This window comes from Scleropages formosus, chromosome 1 (assembly GCF_900964775.1).
Source record: "Scleropages formosus chromosome 1, fSclFor1.1, whole genome shotgun sequence".
NCBI lineage: Eukaryota > Metazoa > Chordata > Actinopteri > Osteoglossiformes > Osteoglossidae > Scleropages > Scleropages formosus.
In genome coordinates, this window is record NC_041806.1 from 24,363,907 (window position 1) to 24,389,782 (window position 25,876).

The 25,876-nt window shown below is 45.3% G+C and overlaps 1 protein-coding gene across 1 annotated transcript in view; it reads right to left on the reverse strand.

The window, feature by feature from the left end:
* Positions 1-5,723: 5,723 nt before the first annotated feature.
* The window catches only part of col4a1 (collagen, type IV, alpha 1), a 44,909-nt gene continuing 24,756 nt past the window's right edge, over positions 5,724-25,876 (reverse strand). The window contains exons 15-52 of the mRNA XM_018749989.2: positions 25,716-25,775; positions 25,470-25,505; positions 25,295-25,339; positions 24,881-24,913; positions 24,683-24,743; positions 24,450-24,485; positions 24,205-24,351; positions 20,997-21,077; positions 20,233-20,316; positions 20,023-20,093; positions 19,725-19,916; positions 19,469-19,637; positions 19,229-19,321; positions 18,810-18,914; positions 18,605-18,702; positions 18,246-18,396; positions 17,828-17,941; positions 17,576-17,743; positions 13,369-13,458; positions 12,864-13,016; positions 12,546-12,644; positions 12,358-12,447; positions 12,060-12,199; positions 11,803-11,929; positions 11,632-11,712; positions 11,324-11,422; positions 11,055-11,105; positions 10,697-10,882; positions 10,407-10,540; positions 9,117-9,189; positions 8,752-8,823; positions 8,492-8,620; positions 8,301-8,399; positions 8,008-8,220; positions 7,717-7,894; positions 7,146-7,260; positions 6,819-6,991; positions 5,724-5,855 (exon numbers count right to left, since the gene is read on the reverse strand). Of these exons, the coding sequence (XP_018605505.1) occupies positions 5,774-5,855; positions 6,819-6,991; positions 7,146-7,260; positions 7,717-7,894; positions 8,008-8,220; positions 8,301-8,399; positions 8,492-8,620; positions 8,752-8,823; positions 9,117-9,189; positions 10,407-10,540; positions 10,697-10,882; positions 11,055-11,105; positions 11,324-11,422; positions 11,632-11,712; positions 11,803-11,929; positions 12,060-12,199; positions 12,358-12,447; positions 12,546-12,644; positions 12,864-13,016; positions 13,369-13,458; positions 17,576-17,743; positions 17,828-17,941; positions 18,246-18,396; positions 18,605-18,702; positions 18,810-18,914; positions 19,229-19,321; positions 19,469-19,637; positions 19,725-19,916; positions 20,023-20,093; positions 20,233-20,316; positions 20,997-21,077; positions 24,205-24,351; positions 24,450-24,485; positions 24,683-24,743; positions 24,881-24,913; positions 25,295-25,339; positions 25,470-25,505; positions 25,716-25,775 (4,128 nt within the window). The 3' untranslated portion in view covers positions 5,724-5,773. The remainder of the gene's footprint in view (positions 5,856-6,818; positions 6,992-7,145; positions 7,261-7,716; positions 7,895-8,007; positions 8,221-8,300; positions 8,400-8,491; positions 8,621-8,751; positions 8,824-9,116; positions 9,190-10,406; positions 10,541-10,696; positions 10,883-11,054; positions 11,106-11,323; positions 11,423-11,631; positions 11,713-11,802; positions 11,930-12,059; positions 12,200-12,357; positions 12,448-12,545; positions 12,645-12,863; positions 13,017-13,368; positions 13,459-17,575; positions 17,744-17,827; positions 17,942-18,245; positions 18,397-18,604; positions 18,703-18,809; positions 18,915-19,228; positions 19,322-19,468; positions 19,638-19,724; positions 19,917-20,022; positions 20,094-20,232; positions 20,317-20,996; positions 21,078-24,204; positions 24,352-24,449; positions 24,486-24,682; positions 24,744-24,880; positions 24,914-25,294; positions 25,340-25,469; positions 25,506-25,715; positions 25,776-25,876) is intronic.

The window sequence follows — 25,876 nt, forward strand, 5'->3', positions numbered from 1 at the left end:
TGCAGTGACTCCCCTCGTTCTGACCCCTGTATGAGGATGTCCTGGGACTCAGAGATGCCACTCTTTTCTGGCTGTTTAAGGAGCAGATTAATGGCAGCGGAACTTTGTGGATTACAGCTGGAGAATTTATTAAAAGAGAGTGAAACGGCTTTATATGCAGTTTAATAACATCTGAACTTCTGAACTGGCTGTGGTGCAGGTTAAATCCCTTTATTTACTGCCCAATGTGGGATAAAGTTCAGGTCCACAGAGGTGCCTGAGGCTGTGTGTAGGTGTGCGAGGACAGAGACAGGGTGAAAGAAAGGTAAGATGTAGGGAAACAGCTGTGTGTCTGGGCTCATCCTGAGGCGAGTTGGACAAGCCCAGTCTCGGCACAACATCCTGTTAAGGATGTCTCCTCTGAGGTTGCTCCCATGTAATCCAGGTGAATGGAGGCTCTGCAGCTGAGAACAGCAGCAGGTCTGACATGCTGACCAGAAAATATGAAGGAGTGAAGCTGCCTGCTCTATTAAGCGAGAGCTATTGTACGGTCCAGCTGCAGATGGGAACAGACATACAGAGACAGCAAGTCCAGCTGGAGAAACAAAACAAATGAAGTTTCCACTTTTCCATTGTTATTTAGCTGGCACTTCTAGAACCACAGGTGGCTCACACACAAACAGGCTCTGGGATACCAGCCAAAGACTTTTTGTCTCTCAACCCTAACCGTCATCCTAACCCTAACCCTAATCCGAAGCCTAACTCTAATCGTAACCCTAATTCTAACTCTAACCCAAACTGTTACCCTAACCCTAACTCTAACCCATCTGTTGTCCTGACCCAGTCTCTGCGATGTGGTCCGTCACAGCACCACCCACTCCCAGTGCGTCCACTCTGGGACGCTTTGCTGAAGAATCCAGGTATGCCCGTTGGACGTCTGACTCAATGGTCGCCACCAACCGTACCAACAAGCTCGCAAGGCAGGAAAGCAGAGCGGAGGTGAGGTGAACACACACTCCACCAGTGAGCACCGTGGCTGTTAGTGCACTTTCCATCATTAGGCCTGTACATTTAGTTCCAGATGGTTGTTGTGTTTATTCTGGAAGCATCCTTCCTTGTTATTCCGACCTCTCCTTAATGTATGTTTACCGAGGTCATAAATCGCCCTGCTGTTATTTTAATACATCAGAGTGGCGTCTGTGTTTATTGGCCGTTCAAACTTGTTTTTTACACCATTTCACATTCATATGCCTGAAAGGGACAGGATCCATCAAAACAGGTTGCTTCCGTCTTTCTCAGAACTGATACTCTTCTCAGGAAAGTCAACAATGGCCCCCGCCATCCTGCTGGCGCGTAGTGTCCTGCCTTGTATGGTACGAAAGCCAGTGATTCCAATCTTCAGTTGGTTTAATTCTTTGGTCTGAGAGAGCAGACGGAAAACAAACACGTGTCCGGATGCTTCACAGTTTTATTTTTAAAACCTGGCTGTGAGGAGAAGCAGCATTGGCACAACTGAGTGATGGATGTGGAAGGAAGAGGAGCATCTTTGTGCTCTTATCCACCAACCCCCGGAATGGTCTGTCCTGTTGACTCATGTCTTGCGTCCTATTCCTGGTGACCTCTGACATTACATACTGTTTGCCATACAATTTTTATAAAGTTTGCCTGGCAGTTTTCTCCCCTACCGATAGCCGGTGCAGTCCTACTCTGTGGCTCCATTATCCCTCTCCATATTTTTCTTAATATCTAGTGGCAGGAAATTTAAAAAGAAGTTTTTTAAGGTTTGGGCAGCAGGTGGTATAGCGGTTAAACCTGCAACTTGAACTCAAAGGACCCTGATTTGAATGCCATTTCCTGCTGTAGTACCCTTGAGAAAGGTACTTACCCTGAACTGATAAAGTGAAAATTCCCAAGCTGTGCAGATGGGTCAGTTACTTTAGAGGACCTCTTCAGCTAAATAAACAAAGGTAAAAATGTAAATAAACCATGTGGATATTTTTGGATAAAAGCGTCTCTCTCTAGTTCACGGTGTCACAACACACCTCCCCCAATCTCTGTTTTCTAGTGCCCTTTTACACGGAACCCCAGGCCCTGGGAAAGGTGTGTACAGGTTTAGAAATCCCCTGTGTTCTGAGAGAAATACGCTGACTCACCCCGAGGGCAAAAGATGGAGTTACAGCACAGTGTGCACGTGTTTACCAGGGTGTGCATTCTGGGCACCAGCTTGGCAATTTTCCCCAGGTATCCTGCTGTTAAATGCAGCACTTTTCTCTACACCGCCCAAATTGTGTCGCTCTACATACCGGTTGGGGGGTCTCTACTGTCCGTGATGCGGATGGATGGCAACATGCGAGAAGTGGCAGTGGAAGGGTTGAGATCATCCTGCTGTGGGCTCTGGCAGGCAGGTGTCTCACGGTCACAGTGGACTTTCTTATGGAGCACAGTGCGCTGTCCACACTGTCGATGGTTTTGCTGTGCCGCAACAGTACCCCGCCAACGCTGGAGTGTTGAGTCTTGGCTCCCTCCAGCCAAAGGTTGACTGAATGTTCACTTTCCTTCTGAAAAGCACTAGTGATCTGTATGCTTCTTCTCTGGTCTGATTGGTGTGCTTCCCACCCCTAAAGAGGGAGAGAATGCTTTTTCTCACAACAGGTGCCGCACCAACTGTGTGACTCGCAGCTTCCCTGAACCCATGAAATGCGTGTAAGGTGTTCTCAGGTGAGCACTGTGGTACAAACAGTTCCCCTGAATTGAGGTGGATGATGTTTGGCAGTGACGTGACAGATATTGACTCTAGATTCCAGGCCCAGGGGTGAATCCTCTGGGTGAGCATGTCTTTGCCTCCAGTTGATGGTCTGTTCACTAAGGAGGCGGTGACGGGCTGTAGCCGCTGCAGCTCCAGGTCCGGCAGTCAAACTTCGGCAACCAAGAGATAGTGGATCAGGTCATATTTTAGCTGGAGAAAAAAAAGCATTTCTGTTTTTCATCCTCCTTTTTAATTGGCTTTTTTTCTGGAAAGGTGATGAATGTCAAGACAAGTCGATGCCGGTGTTTCCGGCTCTCTGGTGGGTTTGAGCTGGAGAGACCCCCTGCTTGGGATCACACTGGGGCACAGATGGGAAAATGGCCCCATCCCCGAGGATGGCCTGTTTGCGATGGGCCCCTGAATTCCAGGTGACCAGTGTCAGTGTCCTGGGAATGATGTGAGACAGTCACAGAGGAGGATGTTTGTGTGTTTGTTTCATGGAAACCCTGAGCTGCCACCCCCGATCATTATGACACAGCTCGAACCAGGTGTTGGTTGTACCCTGCTGGGGTCTGGCTCGCAGTCTCTGTTCAGACACTGGTCATCATAGGGTTAATCTCCAGCTATGTCCTCCAAAGGACACTGAGCCTGGTGTCATTCCACTCCCCTGACACCTTGGGTTATAGTCATTGAGTTTGGGATTAAAGGTTGATTTGCTGGGAAATTCTTAACTGTGGAGCAGCTTGACCACTGATTACACATTCACTTTCATAGCTGTGACATGTTATACCTTGAGCAACTTTCCTCTTTATAATTTACTGCCTGTTACCGCAGGCACAGCATGTGTTGACAGGTATCTGACAATGGCTGAACAAAAACACAGTATGTAAGAAGAGCGTCGGTGGAGCATGTGGGAGAGCCCGTAGGAAAGTCAGCTCGGATCCTGAACAGGATGTGGTCACGTCGTCCCCTTGTGGTAGCACAACGCGTTCCTTGCCACATCATTTTCGCACCGCACGAAGAGAAAAACTCATACAACAGAAAAGTAGTGCGTGAGTACCTTTTATACAAATTATTTTATTGTATGATTTATACAATATGGATTTTGGAGGTGAAAAGATGATCTGGTAAACCAGCTTACAATGTTAATAAGAGCGTAAGGCTGCACAACTGAACAACTTTTCCTCGCAACACTAATGAACCAAATCAGTTTTGGTGCTGCGGGGTGCATTCCGGACTGACTGAGGCCACACAGTCCAAGCTTTTGGCACTGAAACTGTCACAGCGGCCCTGCGGGAGGGAGGTGGGGACTACAGAGTCAGTGCTGACACTGTAAGAAATCAGGTAACTACAGGCAAGAGGTCAGTGCACCCCCTTGTTTTTTGCATAGGGTTCCTGTATTCATATATACATCAGTTCATCTCTGGCCTGAATGGCAGAAATTAATCAATAAACTATCTAACTAACGCCTGCGAAAAGCAACATAACAAGGTATTCATACATTTGAAAAAAATAGTACGGAAATTAGTTTGATAAATCAAGTACTTCAGTGTAGGAATGATGTGTGTGCATGTGTGTGTGTTTGTGAGGCTTATTAAGCGTACGTTTATTAAATCCTTAAACCCCTGAAGAGCAAAACATCAAGTATAGGAAAGACAAACGTGGGGAGCGCTAGGTAGGGTGTTAGGAGAGCGCAGTCATTGCCGATCGAGTGGCCCATCTTCAAAAAAAAACTGCGTTAAATGGGGGACACTAACCCTAACCCACTGGAAATGTGAGGTGGCTGTGTCATGGACATGTGTGCTGGAGCGTCCTCTGTGCGCATCTCTGTGACGCGTCACCATGTCCACTCCTGTCCGCATGATCGGCGAGCGCATCTGTTCCACCACCTCGTCTCCGCAGTTTCTCCTGCAGAGGAATTTTGCTCTGACTGTATATTGTAAAAGGAAGTGGGGGTGGGGGCAGCTGGTCGCATAGTAGTTAGCGCTGCTGTATTTGGACCCAAAGGTCACGGGTTCAAATTCCAGCTTTAGTGCTCTTGAGCAAGGTATTTATCCTCAGTTGCTCCAGTAAAATTACCCAGCTGTATAAATTGGTTCAAAAAAAAAAAAAATGTAGGTCACTTTGTAGGAAAGCTTCAGCTAAATTAATAAATGTTAAGTGGCTGTGAGGGGGTGGATGATGGTTCCGACCTGCATGACTGAGAGGGCTACACCTGTCGTGGCCTGTCGAGGCATAAATGGGGAAGAGCAGGACGTGTCTGTTAGCAGGATGATGGCAAACACACTCCATGCATAGGAAGGCAAAGACCTCAGCTTATGTGCATCACACACCCCTTTAAATAATAAATTACCTTATGCGCTTAACTTTCAGTTGCATTTGCCATACTGTACTGGTAGTTTTCCTTGGTATTTAAAATCCACTGGTTTTCTAAATATCTCAACTCTTATAAATAAACAAGTTACATAATTAATATAGTGGTCTTTATCTGTGGCGCTGAATAAAGTACTTTAGAATGAATATATTTACAACAAAGCAAATGACCTTTCCTATACCACGTGTATCAGTACTAGCAACCTTTAACTCTCACCTGCAGCAACCCAACATTAGTACATCTTCATAAAAACAAATCTTTATAACATGTTGGAGTTAGATGGCATCTGTGAAAAGCAAGGAAATGTAACAATGGACCAAAATATGTATGAAAAGGCAAACAGAGTACTTGCATAGCACCTGACTCACTCATACACCTTTGCAGCGGACACCTGTTTACATGGGGCTATGATCAGTGCAGTAAAAAACAAAGTGCCATTCAGTGAAGAAATGTGGGAGTGTCGCTGGGCATTTGGCAGCAAGCAAGGCACCAGCAGGACTCATGGCTTGTACTCCTGTTGTCTCTGCTAAACTCTTGGGTTGTAACACTGAGGGACGCAGCTTCTGTCCCCGAAATAGATCTGTCCTTCACCTCACTAAATAGCACCATTGTTGGTTTTTTTGGTTTTTTTTTTTTTTAGAAAAGATGTATTCTGAGCCAAAGCAGCAGCTGCATTATGTCCTCTTCATGCAGACCTGGCACCTGCTGATGTGGGTTCGTAAGCTTCCTGCTTTTAGCGTTGCGGGGACAGGTTTCCTGCAACAACACAAGACATTGCTCTCAGCAGGTGCTCCTCCAGCGCCCCCTGCATGTCACATTAATGTGCCCACACACACACTGTCCTTAACCACTTCTCCAAGTCAGGGTTGTGGGGGTTTCAAACCTAGATTCCTTTGCTGGGAGCACAAATTATCAGAGCTCCCTTTATGATACACAAGCTCCTCACACTATGAACACAACTGGGACCGGAAGTCTCTTCGTAGTTCTGTTTGTAACTCAAAAATCACTTCTACTGCCAAGTCAGTAAAAATTTATACAGAAATACCATTATTAGTTTACAGACTAGGCTGTATAAGTCTTGAATAAGCTGATAGAGAGGAGAGCTGGTAGTGTAGTGGTTAGTGCTGCTGCTGCTGAACCCCAAAGGATACAGGTTCTAATCCCACCTCTGGCTGTAGTACCCTGGAGCAAAGTACTTATCTTAAGTTGCCAGTTACCTAGCTGGATAAATAAGTATAGATAGCTTGACAGTGTGAGTCACTTTGGTAAAAAGCCTCAGCTAAATGACTATATCTTACATAAATAAAAGGAACTTTGTGTGATTTATTAACTCTGAGCTACATTCAAATTTGACCTTAAAAAGAAACTGTCTCCAAAAACTGCTTGTTTCATGCGGTAAACCAGATGTGTACACTGAGGAAGTGAGTTAAATTCCATTCTATTTGTGTATGTTTTACTGGCCATGTATATGTAGGTTGCATTTGCTGCAAAACAATCATAAATTTTCAAAAACAAGTTAGAGAAGAAAATGCTGTTAAAAATACATGAAGAAACTGGAAAGTGTTCATATTTTCAAACGTTCGTAACTCAACCATTCGTAACACGAGGAGTGTCCAGATTAAACTGGAAATACATGTGATTAGTTGTCTTTTACTATGGACTGAGACCAAAGGGCCAACAGAGTAAAGGGAGTGACTCGGGAGAGCGGCCCCAGCTTACGTAAACATGTCATGGTCCTCGATGGTGGCCAGCCAGAAGCTGTAGGAGTTGGCGTAGTAGTTGCAGGTACCGCGTCCGTGGCACTCGATGAAGGGGGCGCTGCGGAATTCCTCCAGACACGAGCCAGGAGAGGCCAGTGCCTGACCAGAACCCTCTGCTCCTGCACTGGTGTGCTGCAGGGATAATGGGTGCATAGAAGTATTTCATATTTTCATAGTTATTGCGAACCACATATTGTGAGGTTGGTGCAAAATGTCCAAAAATCTAGATTTGCGTGAGTGACACAACAGTGGTTCTGGGCCAAGAGTCTGTGATCAGGACTCTCACCATGACAAAGGAGTAGCCAATCCACAGGGAGTCCCATCCCTGAGGGCAGGGAGGGATACGAATAGACTGGCTGTGTACTGCAATCACCATGGCAGGGGCCTCACATACAGCACACCTGATGGGTGACACAAACACACATAGCACAACATTACACACACATATATAGATGCACATGTGAAAGAGACATGGGCAGAAATTGACAGTATTCAAAAAATATAAATATGGAGAGACATGCACACACATATTCAATTCAGTTCTTTATTTTTTTAAATAAAGGTTTCTTCGCAACAGTGATGCAGATCACTGAACAAAGAGACTCATCATGGTTTTATTCTATCACATCTGTGTGACTAGTGGTCCATTGTTCATGGTTTGTAAACCATGCTTTACAAACAGCATGAAGAAAGCCAACTGGTACCTGAGGAGAGGAAAACAAAAAAATTCTGTGAAGAATTAACGTGAAGAATAGGAGAAAAATAAACCCATCGGGGTCCAAGTACCAGTAGCTATACAACACACACACACACACACACACACACACACACACACACACACACACACACACACACACCTGCTAATGAAGGGCTTAATGCTTTCGCCAGTGATGGGTGCCATGCTCATAGGCATGGGTTCAGGAGAAGTCAGCCAGTAGGAGTAGTCATTCCTTGATGCAAAGTTGCACACGTTGTTGATGTTGCAGAACAGGAAAGGCATGGGGCTGAACTTTCTCAGGCAGCTCCCTGCTGTTCCTATAGGGGCAAAGAGGAGCACATCGCATGTGACTAATACAGCTGGACACAGACCCTAACCCCTGCCCAAAAAGTGATGGTGTACCATTGTCTGCCTGTGTGAAGCCACCTACCCAAGTCCTGTCCATGTGAACGCTCGTTGCCCTGCACGTACAAGAGGGAATACCCATCATAGATCAACCTCGTTCCCTCTGGGCAGAAGGGCACTTCCACTGACTGGCTATGCCGTGTCACCAGGAAGCCATGATCCATGGATGAGGGTCCTGGGGGCCCCACCTGCCCAGGCTGACCATCTGGCCCTGGGGGGCCGGGATAGCCCCTGGGACCTACAACGTGAGATCATGGGAGTGAGCAGGAGCTATAGACTGAGAAGGATACCGCTGGGTCATGATGACATCATGCTCACCAGAAGGCCCAATGGGCCCTGGCTCGCCCTTCATCCCGGGTCGGCCATCATATCCAGGCTGCCCTTCTTCTCCTTTTATGCCCTTTGGTCCGGTCACACCTGGCAACAAGGGAAGGATAGCAAACTGAGACCTGTGTGGCAGTACAAGGATTCCATCATGGACTAAAAGTGAGATACACACGTTACTGTACCTTGCAGGCCCTTAACTCCCGAAAGTCCCGGAAGTCCTTGGGGACCCTGTGGCCCTTGATGCCCTGGGAAGCCGATATCCCCCTTAATTAACACTGTGGGACCAGGTGGTCCTGGAGGCCCATCATTACCTAGAAAATAATGCAAAGCTCAAGAAATTACTGAACAAATACTAATCTTAAATTGTATTTAGTTATTTAATCTATGTGAGAAAAGTTGAAATGATGAACTAAGTGCATGCATCACAGGCACCAACACCCACCTTTGATTCCAGGGAAACCTCTGTCTCCTTGCTCTCCTTTGTTTCCCATAAAACCAGAGTCACCCTTCATTCCTGGACGGAAGAAAGGCAGCGTAAATAACACAGACACCACAAATCAACGAAATACTAATTTTTCCAGGACTGTCAAAACCTCTGCAAGATTACTGCAGGATGTGCTCTCTCGCTGAGCATACGTAGTTTTACCAGAGTAACACATGGTAGTCAGACACAGAGAGAGGGCAGGTGATTTAATCCAAAACCATATTATAGTAATCTATCTACTGTGCACAAGATAATTCATTATATAGCAGCACAAGGTATTCGCTCATTCAACATGCATTGTCTTAACCACCATCAGTTATTACCTGGGAATCCAGGAGGACCTTGCAATCCCGTCTCCCCCTTTCCTCCATTGTACCCCGGCAGGCCAGGTATTCCCTGAGACAGACAGAGATGGGTATTTCCTCCCCAGTGACTTTTCACTGGTTTCATGTTTGAGCATAGTAATTTTAACTTTTTTTCAACACTGGAGAAATATATTTCAGTCCAATAAGCTAAAGCTGAGAATCCTGTTTCAAGCACAGATTTACTGCAAGTGTTCACAGTTGAAATAGTTGTGTGTTTGTTTAATGCTCCATGACTGCTGCTGGAACTGCTCTGGTTTAATATTTGCTCTGCAGATTTTCCTCTCAGACTCTGAACTTGCAAAGTGCATGGTAATCGGAGTCACTGAATCATACACTAGTACACTCAACTGCGGATTACATTTGGAGGATGTGATCTCTGCAGAATTTACATTTACATTTTTTCATTTAGTAGATGCTTTTCTCCAAAGCGACGCACATCTCATAGAAAATACAATGTGTGCATCACATTAGCAGAAAGACTTAGATGCAGACGTGAGATTCTTAAGTGCAGTAAGTTTGTTTCTTTCCACCATATGAACCGATGTTCATCACACAAGTACCTGCACAAAACTTTATCAGAATATCAACGACTCTTGATCACCTTCCTAGTAATAATTTTTTCTGAGATACATATAAAAGTTTCCGTTTCATTATAGGAGTAGCTGCGTAAGGTTTTTCCGGGCATGATCTTAAAGTTGTAGTGCATGAACATTTACACCTTACATGAACTAAAGAGATCATGGGCGAAGTGAGTCTGGAAGAGGTGAGTTTTAAGACCCTTTTTAAATGTGGACAGAGATTCAGCAGTTCAGAGTGAGAGGTGGAGGTCGCTCCACCACAACGGAGTTTGAACCGAGAACCTTCGTGCTTTGAAAATGACAACATTTTTCATGTGCGTAAAACCATGTAAAACTCTGCGTGTAAAATCCTGCATAATAAATACAGAATGCAGAATACATAGGCAGCTGGCAATGCAGTGCTTAGTGCCACTGCCTTTGGACCTAAAGGTTGCAAATTTGACTCCTACCTCCAGCTATAGTGCCCTTGAGCAAGGTACTTATCCTAAACCGCTCCAGTAAAATTACCCAGCTGTATAAATGAGTAAATAGTTGTAAATAGCTTAACATTGTCAGTGGCTTTGGAGAAAAGTGTCAGCTAAGTCAATGAACAAATATAAATAAATTTAAATGATCTAGCTGAACCTGATGGCCAAGTAGTCAAGACTGAAGGGGGAAGGTAGCAACTCACAGGAAGTCCAGGAGGTCCTTTTTCCCCCTTGTACCCCGGTTGCCCTGTGGGCCCCTGGAAGCCCTCGCCTCCTTTTTCACCTTTGGCTCCGGTGCTTCCAGGAACTCCAGGTAGGCCTGGGGCTCCGGGTGCACCTGTACGGATTACAGGGATGAAATTAGCAACCATCATCATACCACTTACAAAAAGAAATTTGGTTACATTTTAGGCCACTTGTTTACTAATTGTTATCGAGTAGGACAATCAGTGCACCTGTTAATAATATACTTGCTATAAAGGATTGTGTGTACCTCTTTCTCCTGCCCCTCCTGGGACTCCTCTGTCACCCTTGGGCCCTTCCATTGACTGCCCTGGTAGGCCCCTCTCCCCTGGTGGACCCTGGCGACCCTGATCTCCCGCCAAGCCCTTATCACCTTTCAATCCAGGAACACCAGGAATGCCTGGGGCCCCTGGAAGCCCATCACTGCCTTTGTCACCTGCAGAGGGAGAGAAATGATGAGGTCAGTCTTTGGCTGAGATCAACCAATAAGGAAAGTTTTGACTTTACTTTGTTGTCTCCATTAGATGGTAGTTTGGTAAAATGTGAAGTGCCATGCAACTTCACTGAAAGGGCCTAGAGGTTAGAGTTAGGGTTCTTCTGAGGCTCACCTTTACTGCCAGGCTGACCGGGTGATCCAGGGAAGCCTCTTCCAGGTGCACCTAAGGAAGATAGAAAGAGGATAAGAGTTGGTGGCTCAGGACTAGGACTACTGGGGGTCATGCTATGAAAGGGGTTTGCCTTCCTGGGAGATTGTAACCTTTCTCCTCCAGTGGCAAGTGACTGCTCCTGCATCATGGGAAGTCATACTTTTCTCTAGGGGCAGAGGGATGCAGCTGCATGAGGAATTTCTTGGAGTCAACTGGACATGTTTGCTTACCTGGTTCACCCCGTTCCCCTGAGGACCCTGGTATTCCATCTATACCAGCCTGACCCTTCTCCCCTTGAGGACCAGGTGGGCCCTGTAGACCTGGTTCACCTGGAGACAGCAGCAATAAGCAGAGGTTTTGTTTCATCAATACTTTCTGCTCCAAGGCAGTCCAGTTGGTTATGGGGCTATAGTACATATTTGAGTGTTTTAGAAATGGTTAAGATGCAGAGAAGCCTTACCTTGTTATCTTCACATAGAAATTGGCCCCAAGGAACCTAAAATCATGTTATAGTACAAACCCTGCTGTCTTAACTCACCTGGTCTGCCTGGTAAACCCGGATCTCCCGGCAGCCCATGCAGCCCAGGGTCTCCTTTGCCACCTGGTTGTCCAGGGCTACCTGTGAGGGAAACCCAAAATGGTTACTAACTCGGAGGGACCTTGCAACAATGTATGTTCATGGCAACATTACCATAGAAAATATCCTTGCCTTGAAAACCATCATAGCCTCTATCGCCCTTAAGTCCAAATGTGCCTGGCTTTCCTGGGACACCCATTACACCTTTTTGGCCTTTCTCTCCTTGGGTCCCAGTGATGCCTGGTAGACCGATATTACCCTGGAGGACAAAAAGACACACACAAGTGTACAGACTAAAAGTTACAGACATAGAACTGGGGTTGTCACATATCAGACACCATTCAAGTTTACCAAGAAGTGACACAGATTAAATAGAACTGTAGGCCCACCTTCTCTCCTGGAGGTCCCTGTATCCCAACACCTGGACTGCCAGGGACTCCCTTCTCCCCCTTCACCCCGGTGGACCCTGGAAAACCAGGGTGACCTGGGGTACCACCTACCCCTTTAGAGCCCTTTGGTCCAACAGAACCTGGAAGGGAATGCCAGCAAACAATGAGCCCTGTTTATATTTATACCCTCACCTTTTGTATGACAAACTGTATGAGTAAATAATGTAAAGATTCAGAACAGGAAAGAAATTCTAGCTTGCCCTCTGTATGTCTAGGGTAAAAAGAAAGATTTCTATACCTGGAATTCCCATTTCTCCTATGATGCCTTTCTGTCCAGGATATCCAGTTCTTCCAGGTTCTCCAGGGTCTCCTATGTCACCTTTCTCACCTGAGAAGGAAGTCCAGATCAGTCATGAGGATCTACTTCACATTCACCCCTGAACCTTATGAGAACTGCTTTAGCTGCACTATGTATAAGTGTTTTACCTTGTTGACCAGGTAAACCTGGCATTCCATCCTTTCCTGGCATTCCAGGTTTTCCAGATTCCCCAGGAAATCCTTTCTCTCCCGTTAGTCCAGGATCACCTATGAGAGGAGACGTCGGTATCAATGACCTTTACCTGGACTCTTGCGCAATAATAAACACATTTAATGTTTCTTAAAATAGTAAACCACTTCACTATGCAAGATAAGCCACGTATTCCAGTTCAGCCAAATACTGAAAATCATTTTTCTCTCATCGGAGAAGTTGCGATTATCAATCATCTATCATAACCATAAATGGTCAAAAGAGAACTTTCATACCTCTGTCACCACTGTCACCTTTATCGCCTTTCAGGTGTTCCATGTCTGCATCAGTCATGTTTCCTGCAGGTCCCTGTAGGCCAGGATCTCCTCGATCTCCTTTGGGCCCCTGATGACCAGTTTCACCCCGTATTCCAATCAAACCAGGGTCACCTGGAGGACATGAAATAAATGGCCAGGTACTGATAACTTTTTTCATATTACAAAACCACACTAATTACACACTAGTCAAAACTTAACATTGCTCTGCCCATTTCTCTCTTTTTTATTAATTTCTCTCACACCTTTCTCTAAAGTGTCCTACAATGTTGGGTTTTTATACAGAGCTGCTTTATTTATGTTTCCATTTCTACAGCAGGATAGCTCTTACTGTATCTGTTCAGGCTGCAAACCTGGGTCTTTTGACTGGAAGGCATTGGCTCGAACTGCTACATCACCTGTTGCAGTTCTTGTCTTACAAATGCTGAAGTTATGTGGCAGCGCAGTTTAACAAGAGGGATCTTACCTCTTGGTCCAGGAACGCCAGGATCTCCAGTGGAGCCCGGAGGTCCAGGAAATCCTGGTGTTCCAATGAATCCTATCTCTCCTTTGGAACCTGAAATTCAAAAACAAAATTTAGCGAGGTCAGATTTCATTCTTGTGTGCAGATAAAAAAGGTCATTTTCTGCTTCATAAGAAATTTAACTTTGACCTCCCCAATTCAGACGTCTGCAGATACCTGCAACATTTTAGTGCAGCCTGAGAAAAGGAGAATAGACTATGGACAGAATTAACAAAAGTTAATAACTCCAGGGGCGTGATCTCTGCATTGCACAGTGTTTTAACAAGCACTGGTAATAGTTCTTATCATCCACTGAGGGAGATGTAGGAACAGGACCTCAAATTGTCTTGTAATGATGATGAATGGTCACTTATATGTGACAGGATATTCTGGGAACTCAGATAAGATACAAACTTATTGGACCAGGATACCAACAACCGTCCAAGAAACCTTTAACAAAAAATCTTGTTTCTCCCCCAACCCCTTTCTTGTTAAATTACAATCCATACTCCTTTCTTGTTGACATCATGGTATGTAAATTAACTACTGTTACAGATATTGCAAAGAAATCTATTTTAATGTTTACACACACACACTTTCTGAACCGCTTGTCCCATACGGGGTCGTGGGGAACCGGAGCCTACCCGGCAACACAGGGCGTAAGGCCGGAGGGGGAGGGGACACACCCAGGACGAGATGCCAGTCCGTCGCAAGGCACCCCAAGCGGGACTCGAACCCCAGACCCACCAGAGAGCAGGCCACCGCACCCCCCCTTATTTTAATGTTTACATTTATATTTATTCATTTAGCAGATGCTTTTGTCCAAAGTGACGTACCTCTCAGCAAAAGTACAATTTATGCATTACATTAAGAGAAGGAGACATAGCTGAAGACATGAAAGTCTCAAGCAAACCTAGTTTGTTACCTACCACTTGCTGCACCGAGGTTCATCGATCGAGTAGGTGCATAAAACACAGGATAGACAAATCCTGAAACCCTCCCACCAATTTCTTTTTTTTTTTTTTATTTTATAAGATACACAAACAAGCAAATACAATGCCAGAGTAGTGGCTGAATAAAGGTTGTATCTGGGGATGCTTATGGAACTACGATATGTGAACAGTTACACCTTAAAAGAGCTGGAGAGATCTTGGGTGAAGTAGATCTGGAAAAGGTGAGTTTTCAGACCCTTCTTGAAAGTAGACAGAGTTTCAGCAGTTCTGAGTGACAGGGGAAGGTCATTCCACCACAATGGACCCAGAACCGAGAACCACTGAGCTTTACCTTCCATGCGCGGGACCACCAAGTGAGCAGAAGTAGACGAGCGAAGGGGCCTGGCTGGGGTGTAGCAGTTGATTAAGTCTTGTAAATAGCTGGAAGCAGTTCTATTGATGCAATGTTCCCTCTGAATATGTGAATGACTGAAGTATTTCAATATGTCACTCTTGAAAAACTAACATTTGATTTGCATGACAGTCATAATGAATTCTAAAATGTCTGAACACCCTTCTGGAGGCTATTAGAAAGTGCAACGTAGTCATACCTGTGACACATTGTTTTGAACTTGAACCCTAGCACTACGTCCAGTATGTTAACATATTTGCAATCTGTATGTTGTGAGCCTCTGATGTTCATTAATTAATTTTTTTTAAAAAGAAAGTAAGCTAAACCAAGGACATATTTTACTAAGAAGTCTGTTAGGGATGTTTCTTCATCGTTTTAGCCTGTATTTTGGGTTTTTTTGAAAATATTGTACAGACACCCCTCTACCTATGTAAATCCAATTTACATAAAATACAGATTAACATAAAAATTCCCAGTGTACACATTATTTACAGATAGTGCTTTTATTTTACGCAAAACATCTGAAATATGTTAAGCGCAAGTCGGCGTAACCAGACGAGGAAGGAAGCTCCATCTTCCCAGTTTTAATGTATTTTGAGCTGTGAATGCATCTCCTCTCCTAAATGTAGTACTTTTTTTTTTTGCATATTTTTTTCACCTTTTTTATTACTTCACAATTACTGGTGGTAAACGTGCACTTGAAAAAAACAAGAGAACCGTCTCGCAAGCGCACAGCAATTGATTTGGAGATTAAATTAAACATAAAAAGGAAGTATGAAGATGGACAAAGATTATCATCTGTAGCACAGTAACAAGATTTAGCCATATTGACTGTGAATACGAAGGATGCTGCACGTATAAAGGAGCATGTGAAAGGAACAGCTAGCATGAAAACAACAACAACAAAGAAATGTCAAGGTGCAGTAACTGAGATGGAAAAATTATACATTACGCAACAACAGCACCCTCTTGTGTGCCAGCATACAACTAGATATAAGCAGTATGGTGGCACAGCGAGTAGCACTGCTGTCTCACAGTGCCTGGGTGGTGCAAGAGGATGTGGGTTTCAACCCCACTCAATCTGTGTGGAGTTTGCATGTTCTCCCTGCGTCTGTATGGATTTCCTCCTAGTGCTCTGGTTTCCTCCCACAGTCCAAAGACATGCTGTTGAGGTTCCCCCATAGTGTGTGAGTAACAGAGTGTGTTCCACTGATGTATGAATGAGTGACCCATTGTAACTAGTGTATCTAGCAATGTAAGTCACCTTGGTGAATATGGTGTGTCGGCTGATAACACTACATAGAGTTCCTTGGAAGCTGCTTTGGAGAAAAAGCATCTGCTAAATAAATAAATGTAAATGTATGAGGGAAGCATGCACAGTACAATACCATATGCAGTAGTCTATTTTTCTAAATTAAATTTATGCTTTCTGTAAATATTTATTTCATTTACTAAGCCTATGTCTTATTACAGTATTTAATATGTCTGACATTCACTAGAAAATTATATTGTGTAATTTTTTTTATACCCGTGTTTGCAACAAATGTAAAGGAAATGAGAGAAGGCTTGGCTCTGTAAAGGAGCGGGGAGTGGAATTCAACATACGTAAATTTTGACTTACATAAGGGGTTGAAGAACAGTCTATTTGCGTAAGTCGTGGGGTGTCTGGTCTGTGTACGTTGCGTTCATTCATTCTGATGAATGCCTTAAAGTGCACAATATTTGCAATCTAACAAGTAGCCTAACCTAGAACTAGAACCTAGAACTTCACGGTGCTTTAAACACCTGCACTTCATTAGTAATAAGGTTCTTAAGAAGTAGCACCTGAAAACTCCTGCCGATTTTCTCGATGGACATGTCATCCTCCCTTACTGTCACTCTCTTAATGCTTTTGAAAAGCACCTAGTGATCCATATTAACTTAAGAATAACTCGGAGCGAAGCCAGCATGTTCGATGAAGCCACTGATGGATTATCCATGGCTTCAATTAGTTTACATGCGGGTTGTTCAAGAATACCACTAAACTGAATAACTCAAAGCCAAAAAATAAGACGACAAGAAACTATAAATGAGGCATATTTCAAATATTTTACACACACACACACACACACACACACACACACACACACACACACACACACACACATTTTCAGAACCACTTGTCCCATACAGGGTCGCAGGGAACCGGAGCCTACCCGGTAACACAGGGCGTAAGGCCGGAGGGGGAAGGGACACACCCAGGACAGGACGCCAGTCCACCACAAGGCACCCCAAGCAGGACTCGAACCCCAGACCCACCGGAGAGCAGGACCCGGTCCAACCCACTGCGTCACCGCGCCCCCTAAATATTTAACATTTTGAGTAAAAAATGGTTATTAAACATAGTTAATTCATTTTCACTGTGTCACTGCGTGAGAAGAGCGCTCTATAAAATAAATTGAACTGAATTTTTTGTTTTTAATTTTTAAAACAAAAACGAATGAAGGCATCATAATTTGCATTGTTTTTCACTGTCAAATCAAAAAAACGAATGAACGCAACGTACACGGACCGTGTTTGTATACAGTTACTGATTCTGTCACACGAAGCACAGCTTATTCTGGCAGTTAAATAAAAAAGGAAAGAACTATGTTTCTTTTTCTGTTACAACGATTCATGCAAAAAACAGCTAGGTAGCTGTCTGTTCAGTAGAGGTGTGGTGTAGTGGCCAGCTGAGATGGACTTATCATTGATAAAACCAGTTCACTTCTGCTAAGACACAATCAGACTTCCTTTCAGCATCAAATAGCCACACTACAGATGAAGTATCTTCTACTCATCAGCTCACCTTTCTGGCCTGGCACCCCATCTTGGCCAACAGGGCCTGGTTGACCCTTTATCCCCTTTGCTCCAGGAAATCCAGGGAGTCCTGCGTCACCTTTCTCTCCCTGTGGTCCAGGCATGTCCAGGCCAGGGAAGCCAGGGTCCCCCTTCACGCCCTTCTCTCCAGATGGTCCTGTTGCATTGTAGGCAAAAGACCATCAGAAACTCATACCTTCAAATAACATAAGTTTGCTTCTGGTGAAGATGTATGACGCACCGAAGGGTCCTGGAAAACCCGGGGGTCCCATGGGTCCTTGTGGTCCAGGCGCTCCTAGTCCTGGTGGGCCTGGTGGGCCTGGTAATCCATGTGACCCAGGGGGTCCAGGATCACCTGAGCACAGCAAGGAAAATTAAATTTAATATTCTTCTTCTGAACTGTAGAAACAACTGCATATGAAATGAAAAATGAAGAAAGTAGCAGGTAGTTAACTGACCACAGGGTAACCAGGCCCTAAACTCCACTCTCACAGGCCTGTTTACCTACAGATGCACATACCTGGCATAGCTAACTCTTACATTTTGAGCTAAAGCCTCCTTGAGGAGTTGAAGGCCACACTGAGATCTGAAAATACAATATTTTTCTATGGGTGTTGTTGCACATTCTGTTTTGTTAAAAATGGTGTGGATTACGATACCTCTATTTCCCTGAGGTCCAGGAAGACCTGTCAGCCCCTCCTGTCCTGGGATGCCAGGATGACCGGTGTTGCCTTTATCTCCTGGAAAGCCAGTTACCCCCTTTGGCCCCATAGAGCCCTTAGGCCCAGGAAGACCCCTCCCTGGTTCACCCTGAAAAAGAGGTAACATGGGTCAGTCCCTGGACCTGGCTAACCATATAGTCCACTTGTATGTGCATATGGCAACTCTCACACAAGGCAACATTTCCATAACAGAAAGTTGCTTAGGATACAGTTTCTTCATTTATGTGTGGTGTTCCAAATGGAACTGGTCTATCATTATTTTTTTCATTGACTTAATTCTCTATCTATGTAGGTACCTTTTGCCCAGGACGACCTGGATATCCAGATGCACCATCAATCCCAGGCAGACCTGGCTCACCAGGCAGGCCAGGTGCCCCTGGGATTCCCGAGTGTCCTAAGGAAGGAGATTATTGAATTGTTTAAACCTTTTTACAATAAAGTAGGCTTTGGTTTTATAAACACATTGAATTTTCAGTAGCATTAGGTGGGCTGGAGACATACCTTTCGGTCCAGGAAGGCCAGGCAGTCCGATGCCTGGGTGGCCTATCTCACCTTTCTTTCCTTGAAGGCCAGGAAAGCCTGGGGTACCCTGAGGTCCTCGGTCACCTGTAGACAGTAGTGAGGAGTGAAGCAGTATAAGCTAACCCACTTTTTCCTTCTCTAAGAACTCAGAGGAACAAGGACTGAATCCCTCTAAGTGATAACAACATGTGATCAGATCACTTCAGGGCACCATTGTCAATGGGAGAGGTACAGTTGCAGGTTTGTGTCTTTCAGAAGATGTACCTGATCTTCTTCTCTGCTGTGCACATCGGCTCTAAATTGCTTCAGGAATATTATCTGCCATTATTATTTATTTGTGTAGCAATTACTGTTATCCAAATTGTTCTCTGAATCTTCTCCAAACCTTATACACTCACCCTGTATCCCAGGCCTTCCTGTGTCTCCTCTGGGTCCTGGGGTACCTTGTGGACCTGGTATACTGACACCTTTCCCCGGTTCCCCTTTGGGACCTGAGCAAGGACATGAAAGAAGCCATATACATGAGTGACTTTAAAAAATGAATGCTATCTGTAACTGGTCTCATTGCTTACTATGATGGTTTCACGTGTAAATGTGATGAAGATTGCCTCAGTCTCACTGCTCAACAATGGACATACCTATTATTCCTGGTACTCCTGGTCTTCCTGGCTCACCACGACTGCCTTTTTCTCCAGGTGCACCAGGAAGACCATTCCCTGGAACACCTGGAGGACCTCTCTCTCCTGGGGGTCCACTATAACCAGGTCGTCCAACTTCACCTTTTTCTCCTTTAATACCAAAAGTTGCCTGGAAGGGGGAGTTTCGGGGTTATACTGGTGATTGCAGTCTCGGCACTTTTACCGAACATGACATGATCGTCACATTGTCACTTACCGCTTCTCCTTTGAGTCCTGGCACACCGGGTAAGCCGTGTCGCCCCGGGACTCCATCTACTCCTGGTAGTCCTCTATCTCCAGGGATGCCTGGCCTGCCCTTGTCTCCTTTCAGCCCTGGGGCGACATAGATGTCGCCTGGTTCTCCTTGGGCACCTGGTTGACCCATTAAGCCTGGGGCACCATCTAATCCCTGGGGAAGAGAGGTGGAACTATAAAGTTTTGCCAAGACCCCTTCTGTTGGTGTTCAAGCAGAACTGATTGATCTTTGAGGTGTACAATTTTTCAATTCTACTTACAGGATTGCCTTGAGGACCACGAGGCCCCGATTGGCCCCTCTCTCCTTTTGATCCGGGGGTTCCAGGATAACCTGGCACAAGGCACACAACACAGTGGCTCCATGGAGAACTATGTAGAATTAAGATGGACCTAACACATATGCCAATAAGCAGAGAAGAGCAGTACTTTGACACAAATTTATAGATCTCATCCCAACAGTACATTATTACCTTGCTTTCCAGATGGCCCTGGAGGGCCAGGAGGTCCAGGAGGTCCAAAAGCTACACAATCCACACAAACATCTCCTTGGTCCCCTGAGAGAGACAGCACACAGAAGAGCTGCTAAAGACACCAGTTGGTAGGTCAATGTGGGCCAAAGGCTGTAGGTTCCAGTCCCAAAACAAACCTTAATGATGCATCTTTCAACCAGGTTACAAAGGCTTATACATTTAGTAAAATATGCAGACAAATTATGGAGTTATTAAATACAAAATATACATACACACACACACACACACACACACTTTCTGAACCGCTTGTCCCATACAGGGTCACGGAGCCTACCCGGCAGCTCAGGGCGTAAGGCCGGAGGGGGAGGGGACACACCCAGGACGGGACGCCAGTCCGTCGCAAGGCACCCCAAGTAGGACTTGAACCCCAGACCCACCGGAGAGCAGGACCCGGTCCAACCCACCGCACCCCCCACAAAACACACACACGCACTTTCAGAACCACTTGTCCCATACGGGGTCGCAGGGAACCGGAGCCTACCCGGTAACACAGGGCGTAAGGCCGGAGGGGGAGGGGACACACCCAGGACGGGACGCCAGTCCGTCGCAAGGCACCTCAAGCGGGACCCAAACCCCAGACCCACCGGAGAGCAGGACTGTGGTCCAACCCACTGCACCACCGCACCCCCTCAAAATATATATATTCTCTATTAAATATATAGAAGAAGTTTATGCTTGCTTTACGATTGCTTTAGCTCTCTCACCTTTTTGTCCCACCTCTCCCTGGAGACCTGGTGGACCTGGGGGCCCTGGTGGTCCGTGTTGAATATCACACTCTCCGTCCCCTATAATAACCAGATAACCAGAGACAGATCAGTACCTTGACAGCTGCAGACTAAATAAGAAGGTGGCACACATGTAAAAACAAGACCCTAACTGGTTACATTTACATTTACATTTATTCATTTAGCAGACGCTTTTGTCCAAAGCGACGTACATCTCAGCAAAAGTACAATTTATGCATTACATTAAGAGAAGGAGACATAGCTGAAGACATGAAAGTCTCAAGCAAACCTAATTTGTTACCTACCACTTGCTGCACCGAGGTTCATCAATCGAGTAGGTGCATAAAACACAGGATAGACAAATCCTGAAACCCTCCCACCAATTTCATTTTTTTTTTTTTTTATATTGTAAGATACACAAACAAGCAAATACAATGCCAGAGTAGTGGCTGAATAAAGGTTGTATCTGGGGATGCTTATGGAATTACGATATGTGAACAGTTACACCTTAAAAGAGCTGGAGAGATCTTGGGTGAAGTAGATCTGGAAAAGATGAGTTTTCAGACCCTCCTTGAAAGTAGACAGAGTTTCAGCAGTTCTGAGTGACAGGGGAAGGTCATTCCACCACAATGGACCCAGAACCGAGAACCACTGAGCTTTACCTTCCATGCGCGGGACCACCAAGCGAGCAGAAGTAGACGAGCGAAGGGGCCTGACTGGGGTGTAGCAGTTGATTAAGTCTTGTAAATAGCTGGAAGCAGTTCTATTGATGCATTTGTACACAGTAACCAGGGTTTTGAATTTGATTTGGGCAGCTATAGGAAGCCAGTGCAGAGAAATGAGTAGAGGAGATACATGGGAGCACTTTGGCAAATCAGACACAACTCATGCAGCAGCATTCTGTAGAAGCTGCAGAGGTTTGATGACATTAGCAGGAAGGCCACACAGGAGAGAGCTGCTGCAGTCCAGACAGGAAGTCACCATGGCCTGGACAAGTAGTTGGGTGGAGTCGGTAGTGAGGTAGGGATGGATCCTACGAATATTATGCAGGATGTATCTGCAGGACCAGGTTGTGGCTTCGATATGTTGAGAGAATGACAGACTCGCATCAAACGTTATTCCCAGACTCTTAGCGAAGGAGCTAGGTGAAATGAGTGAGTTGTCCAGTTTGATCGACAGGTCGTGACAGGAGGACAGGCCAGCTGGGAAGTAAAGAATTTCTGTTTTGGAGAGGTTGAGTTGGAGGTGGTGATCATACATCCATGAAGAGATGTCCAACAGGCAGGCAGCAATGCATGCGGAGATGTCTGACGCACCAGGTGGAAAGGAGAGGAAGAGCTGGGTCTCATCAGCATAGCAGTGGCATTTGAATCCATGGGAGGCTATGACTGGACCGAAGGAGGAGGTGTAGATGGAGAAAAGAAGAGGACCCAATACCGAGCCCTGTGGAACACCGGTTGAGAGAGGCAGAGGAGAAGAATGAGAGCTCCAGCAGACCACTTAATAGGATCTGTCAGAGAGGTAGGACTCAAACCATCTTAGAACTGCACTTTTGATCCCAAGCTGGTTAAGAGAGGAGAGCAGAATCCGGTGATTGACAGTGTCGAACGCTGCACACAGATCGAGGAGGATGAGGACCAAGGAGAGGGAGGCAGCTCTAGCAGCTTGGAAAGCGTCAGATACCGTCAGAAAAGCGGTCTCAGTGGAGTGACCAACTTTGAAACCAGACTGATAACCATCAAGGAGATGGTTCCAGATGAGAAAATCAGACAGTTGATCACGGGCCACCCACTCTAGGGTTTTAGATAGGAAGGAGAGGAGAGAGACCGGTCTGTAATTTTCAACCAGATTGGGGTCCAGGGAGGATTTTTTTAACAGAGGTGAAATTAGAGCGGTTTTGAAGGCAGCTGGGAAACAGCCAGAGGAGAGCGAGGAGTTTATGATCTCAGAGGTGAAAGTGGAGAGTTGCAGGGAAATGTTCTGAAGGAGTGATGATGGGATCGGATCAAGAGAGCAGGTGGTGGCTCTGCACAATATCAGGAAGTCAGCAACTTCAGATTCTGAGAGCAGCTTGATTTTGGAGAGGATAGCTTCGCAGGGAGGTCCAGCGTGAACTAGGCAGGTTGATGGTGAGAACTTGTCAGTGATTGCTTTGACTTTGTCTCTGAAAAACAAAGCAGTGAGAGAAGAGGGAGGAGGAGGTGGTGGGGGACACAGAAGGGATGAGAAGGTGGCAAAGAGTCTGTGTGGTTTTTTGGATGCAGACTGTATTTTGTTGTGGAAGAAGGAGATTTTAGCTGAAGAGACAGCAGATTGAAAAGCAGCTAAGAGTGATTGGTAAGCATCCAGGTCCGATGGAGTTTTGAATTTATGCCATCTTCACTCTGCAGGCCGCAGTTTGGCCCTGTTGGCACGTAACGTATCAGACAGCCATTGGGTAGCAATGGGGTGTGCTGGTCTAGAAGACAGAGGACAGAGAGAGTCAAGGGAGGAAGATATGGCAGAGAGGAAAGTGTAAGTGGCATCATCTGTAGTTAGATCTGAGAATTGTGGAGCAGAAGAGAAAGCGGCCAGAGTAGCAGAGGCAAAGCAGGAAGGTGAGGGAGATTTTAAGTTGCGGCGAAAGGTGACAATGGGTGCAGGAAGAGACGAGGAGTTAGTGGTGAGGGGGTGTTGAAAGGAAATAGTCAGAGACATGCAGCAGAGTGACAGAGAGGACGGGACAGCCACAGCTGCAGGAAAATAAAAAGTACACTTAAGGGATGGAGAGACCCTTGCAGACTCTTTGTCTGTCGCTGAAATATTTCATTAAAGCTGGATTGGTCCATTTCAGGCAAACTGGTAAATGCAAATTGCTCCCAGTGTTCTGAATGTGTGAGTGCACGTGTGTGTGATAGCCCTGTGATGGACTGGCATCTCATCCAGGGTGTACCCTTCCTCACACCCTATGCTTCTAGGATAGGCTCCAGATCACTGCAATCCTGCATTTGACAAGCAGTTGCTGAAAATGAGTACACATTTTGTTAATTCAAAATGAGGACATTCAACTATTGCAGCATTCAAATTGCATGCTTTGCTAGATCTTTTCATAAGCGTGAGGATGATCCAGGATATAACTTATGCTCTCCAACAATTAATATTTCATTTACTAGTCAAAACTGCAATTTCTCATATTCAGCTTACAAACCTGGAGGTCCAGGAGGGCCAGGTTGTCCAGGAAGTCCAGGTTGACCTCCTGGGCCACGTAGTGGTAAACCGGCAGCACCCTTGTCACCCTTCTGTCCAATCTCCCCAGGGAATCCAATTTCTCCAGGAGGTCCTTCAATGTGTCTCCCTATGAAGGAGAACCCACCACAGTGATCCTGAGTGTACCAGCTGCGGCTGGATTCTCATAGCAACACTATATCCACAAGAAGATGCTTTTCAGCTTACCTGGAGGACCAGGGTCTCCTGGAAAACCAGGGAAACCTGCAATATAAGACCAGTTTGTGTGACATCAACGTACGGCACATGGTCGGTAAAAAATGCGGTTATTCACCCGGGCATTTCCAGTAATGCTTTGTAGTGAGCAGTGCACAGATTGCTTGAGGCAGATTGGACTGTTGGGCACTCCAGTTTGAGCTCTCGATGATGGTGGTGGCTGGAAGAAAAGCATCGGGTCATACCTCGCTCTCCTTTCAAGCCTGGGGGTCCAGGAGGTCCTGCAGGACCTGGAGCACCACCACCCTATCGAAATGATTCCGCAGTTGTATTCATGTGTTGAATTTCCTCCTGGTATCTACAGTACTTAAAACACTACTGGAAGTATTTCATTGTTGCCTAAATTAAAAAAAAAAAAAATTGGAGTATGGATGTCTGCTCACATATCCAGGGAGACCTTTTTCTCCTTTTTCACCCTAAACACAAACCATAACAAAAAAAATTATATATATACACGCTATATAAAACAACATACATTAGGATTAGGGTTAGTACTTCACACCATACCTTACACCATTACTATTTATAGTACGATACATTCTAACTTGTTTATAAATAAGTAACTTGGACAAAAAATAGAATTTTACATGCTGAAAAAAATATAAAAATTCAAGGAAGAGTATAATATCTTGCAGTATTTAAAGAAACTGTTTCAAGTGTAAAATGGTGCAAAGTCCTAAAAATCACTGCAAAACTTCAAGTGTTTTCTGATACCTTACATTCTGATTTTATCCTTGTTTTTTGCGGTCTGAAAGGCATTTTGAGGAATAGCGTAAGTAAGGGGTAATTTAAGTTACCGGCCGTCCGTCATATCCAGGATCACCATGAAAACCTTGATCCCCCTGTTTGAAACATGGAAAAGTGACCGTTGATATGTGCAGCAGACATACTCAAAATAAGGAAATTAACTGACTGTCGTGGCTCATTTAGACAAGGCTCGTTCCTCTTTTACAAGCCGGAAACCAAACTTACTTTGCTGCCCTTCTCTCCATCTTTACCAGGTTTGCCCTGAAATTAAGGGAATTGACACTGAATTCAGTTGTTAAAACAGTACTGACACAGACTACCCCCCGCCCCCGGACACATCCAGTGTTCTGGTTATTACTTCCATGGTCATGTTGTCACCAAGGCAGGTGTTGTTTGACTGTAAGTGGAGGCACAGCACACTTTGAACTTGTTGGATCTGTGTTAGTTGTGACGTTGTGTTGAGTTGCTTACCCTGGGTCCTTGTGGGCCAGGTTCACCTTTGACGCCATTTGCATATGGCAAACAGTAGCCCTTAAGAAGAGCAAAAACCGCTGCGGTTATGATTTTGTTCAGACATGAGGGTCATCAGTCTTCCAGTCACTGTATCATTAAAGGGTAAGTTACGGGGACGC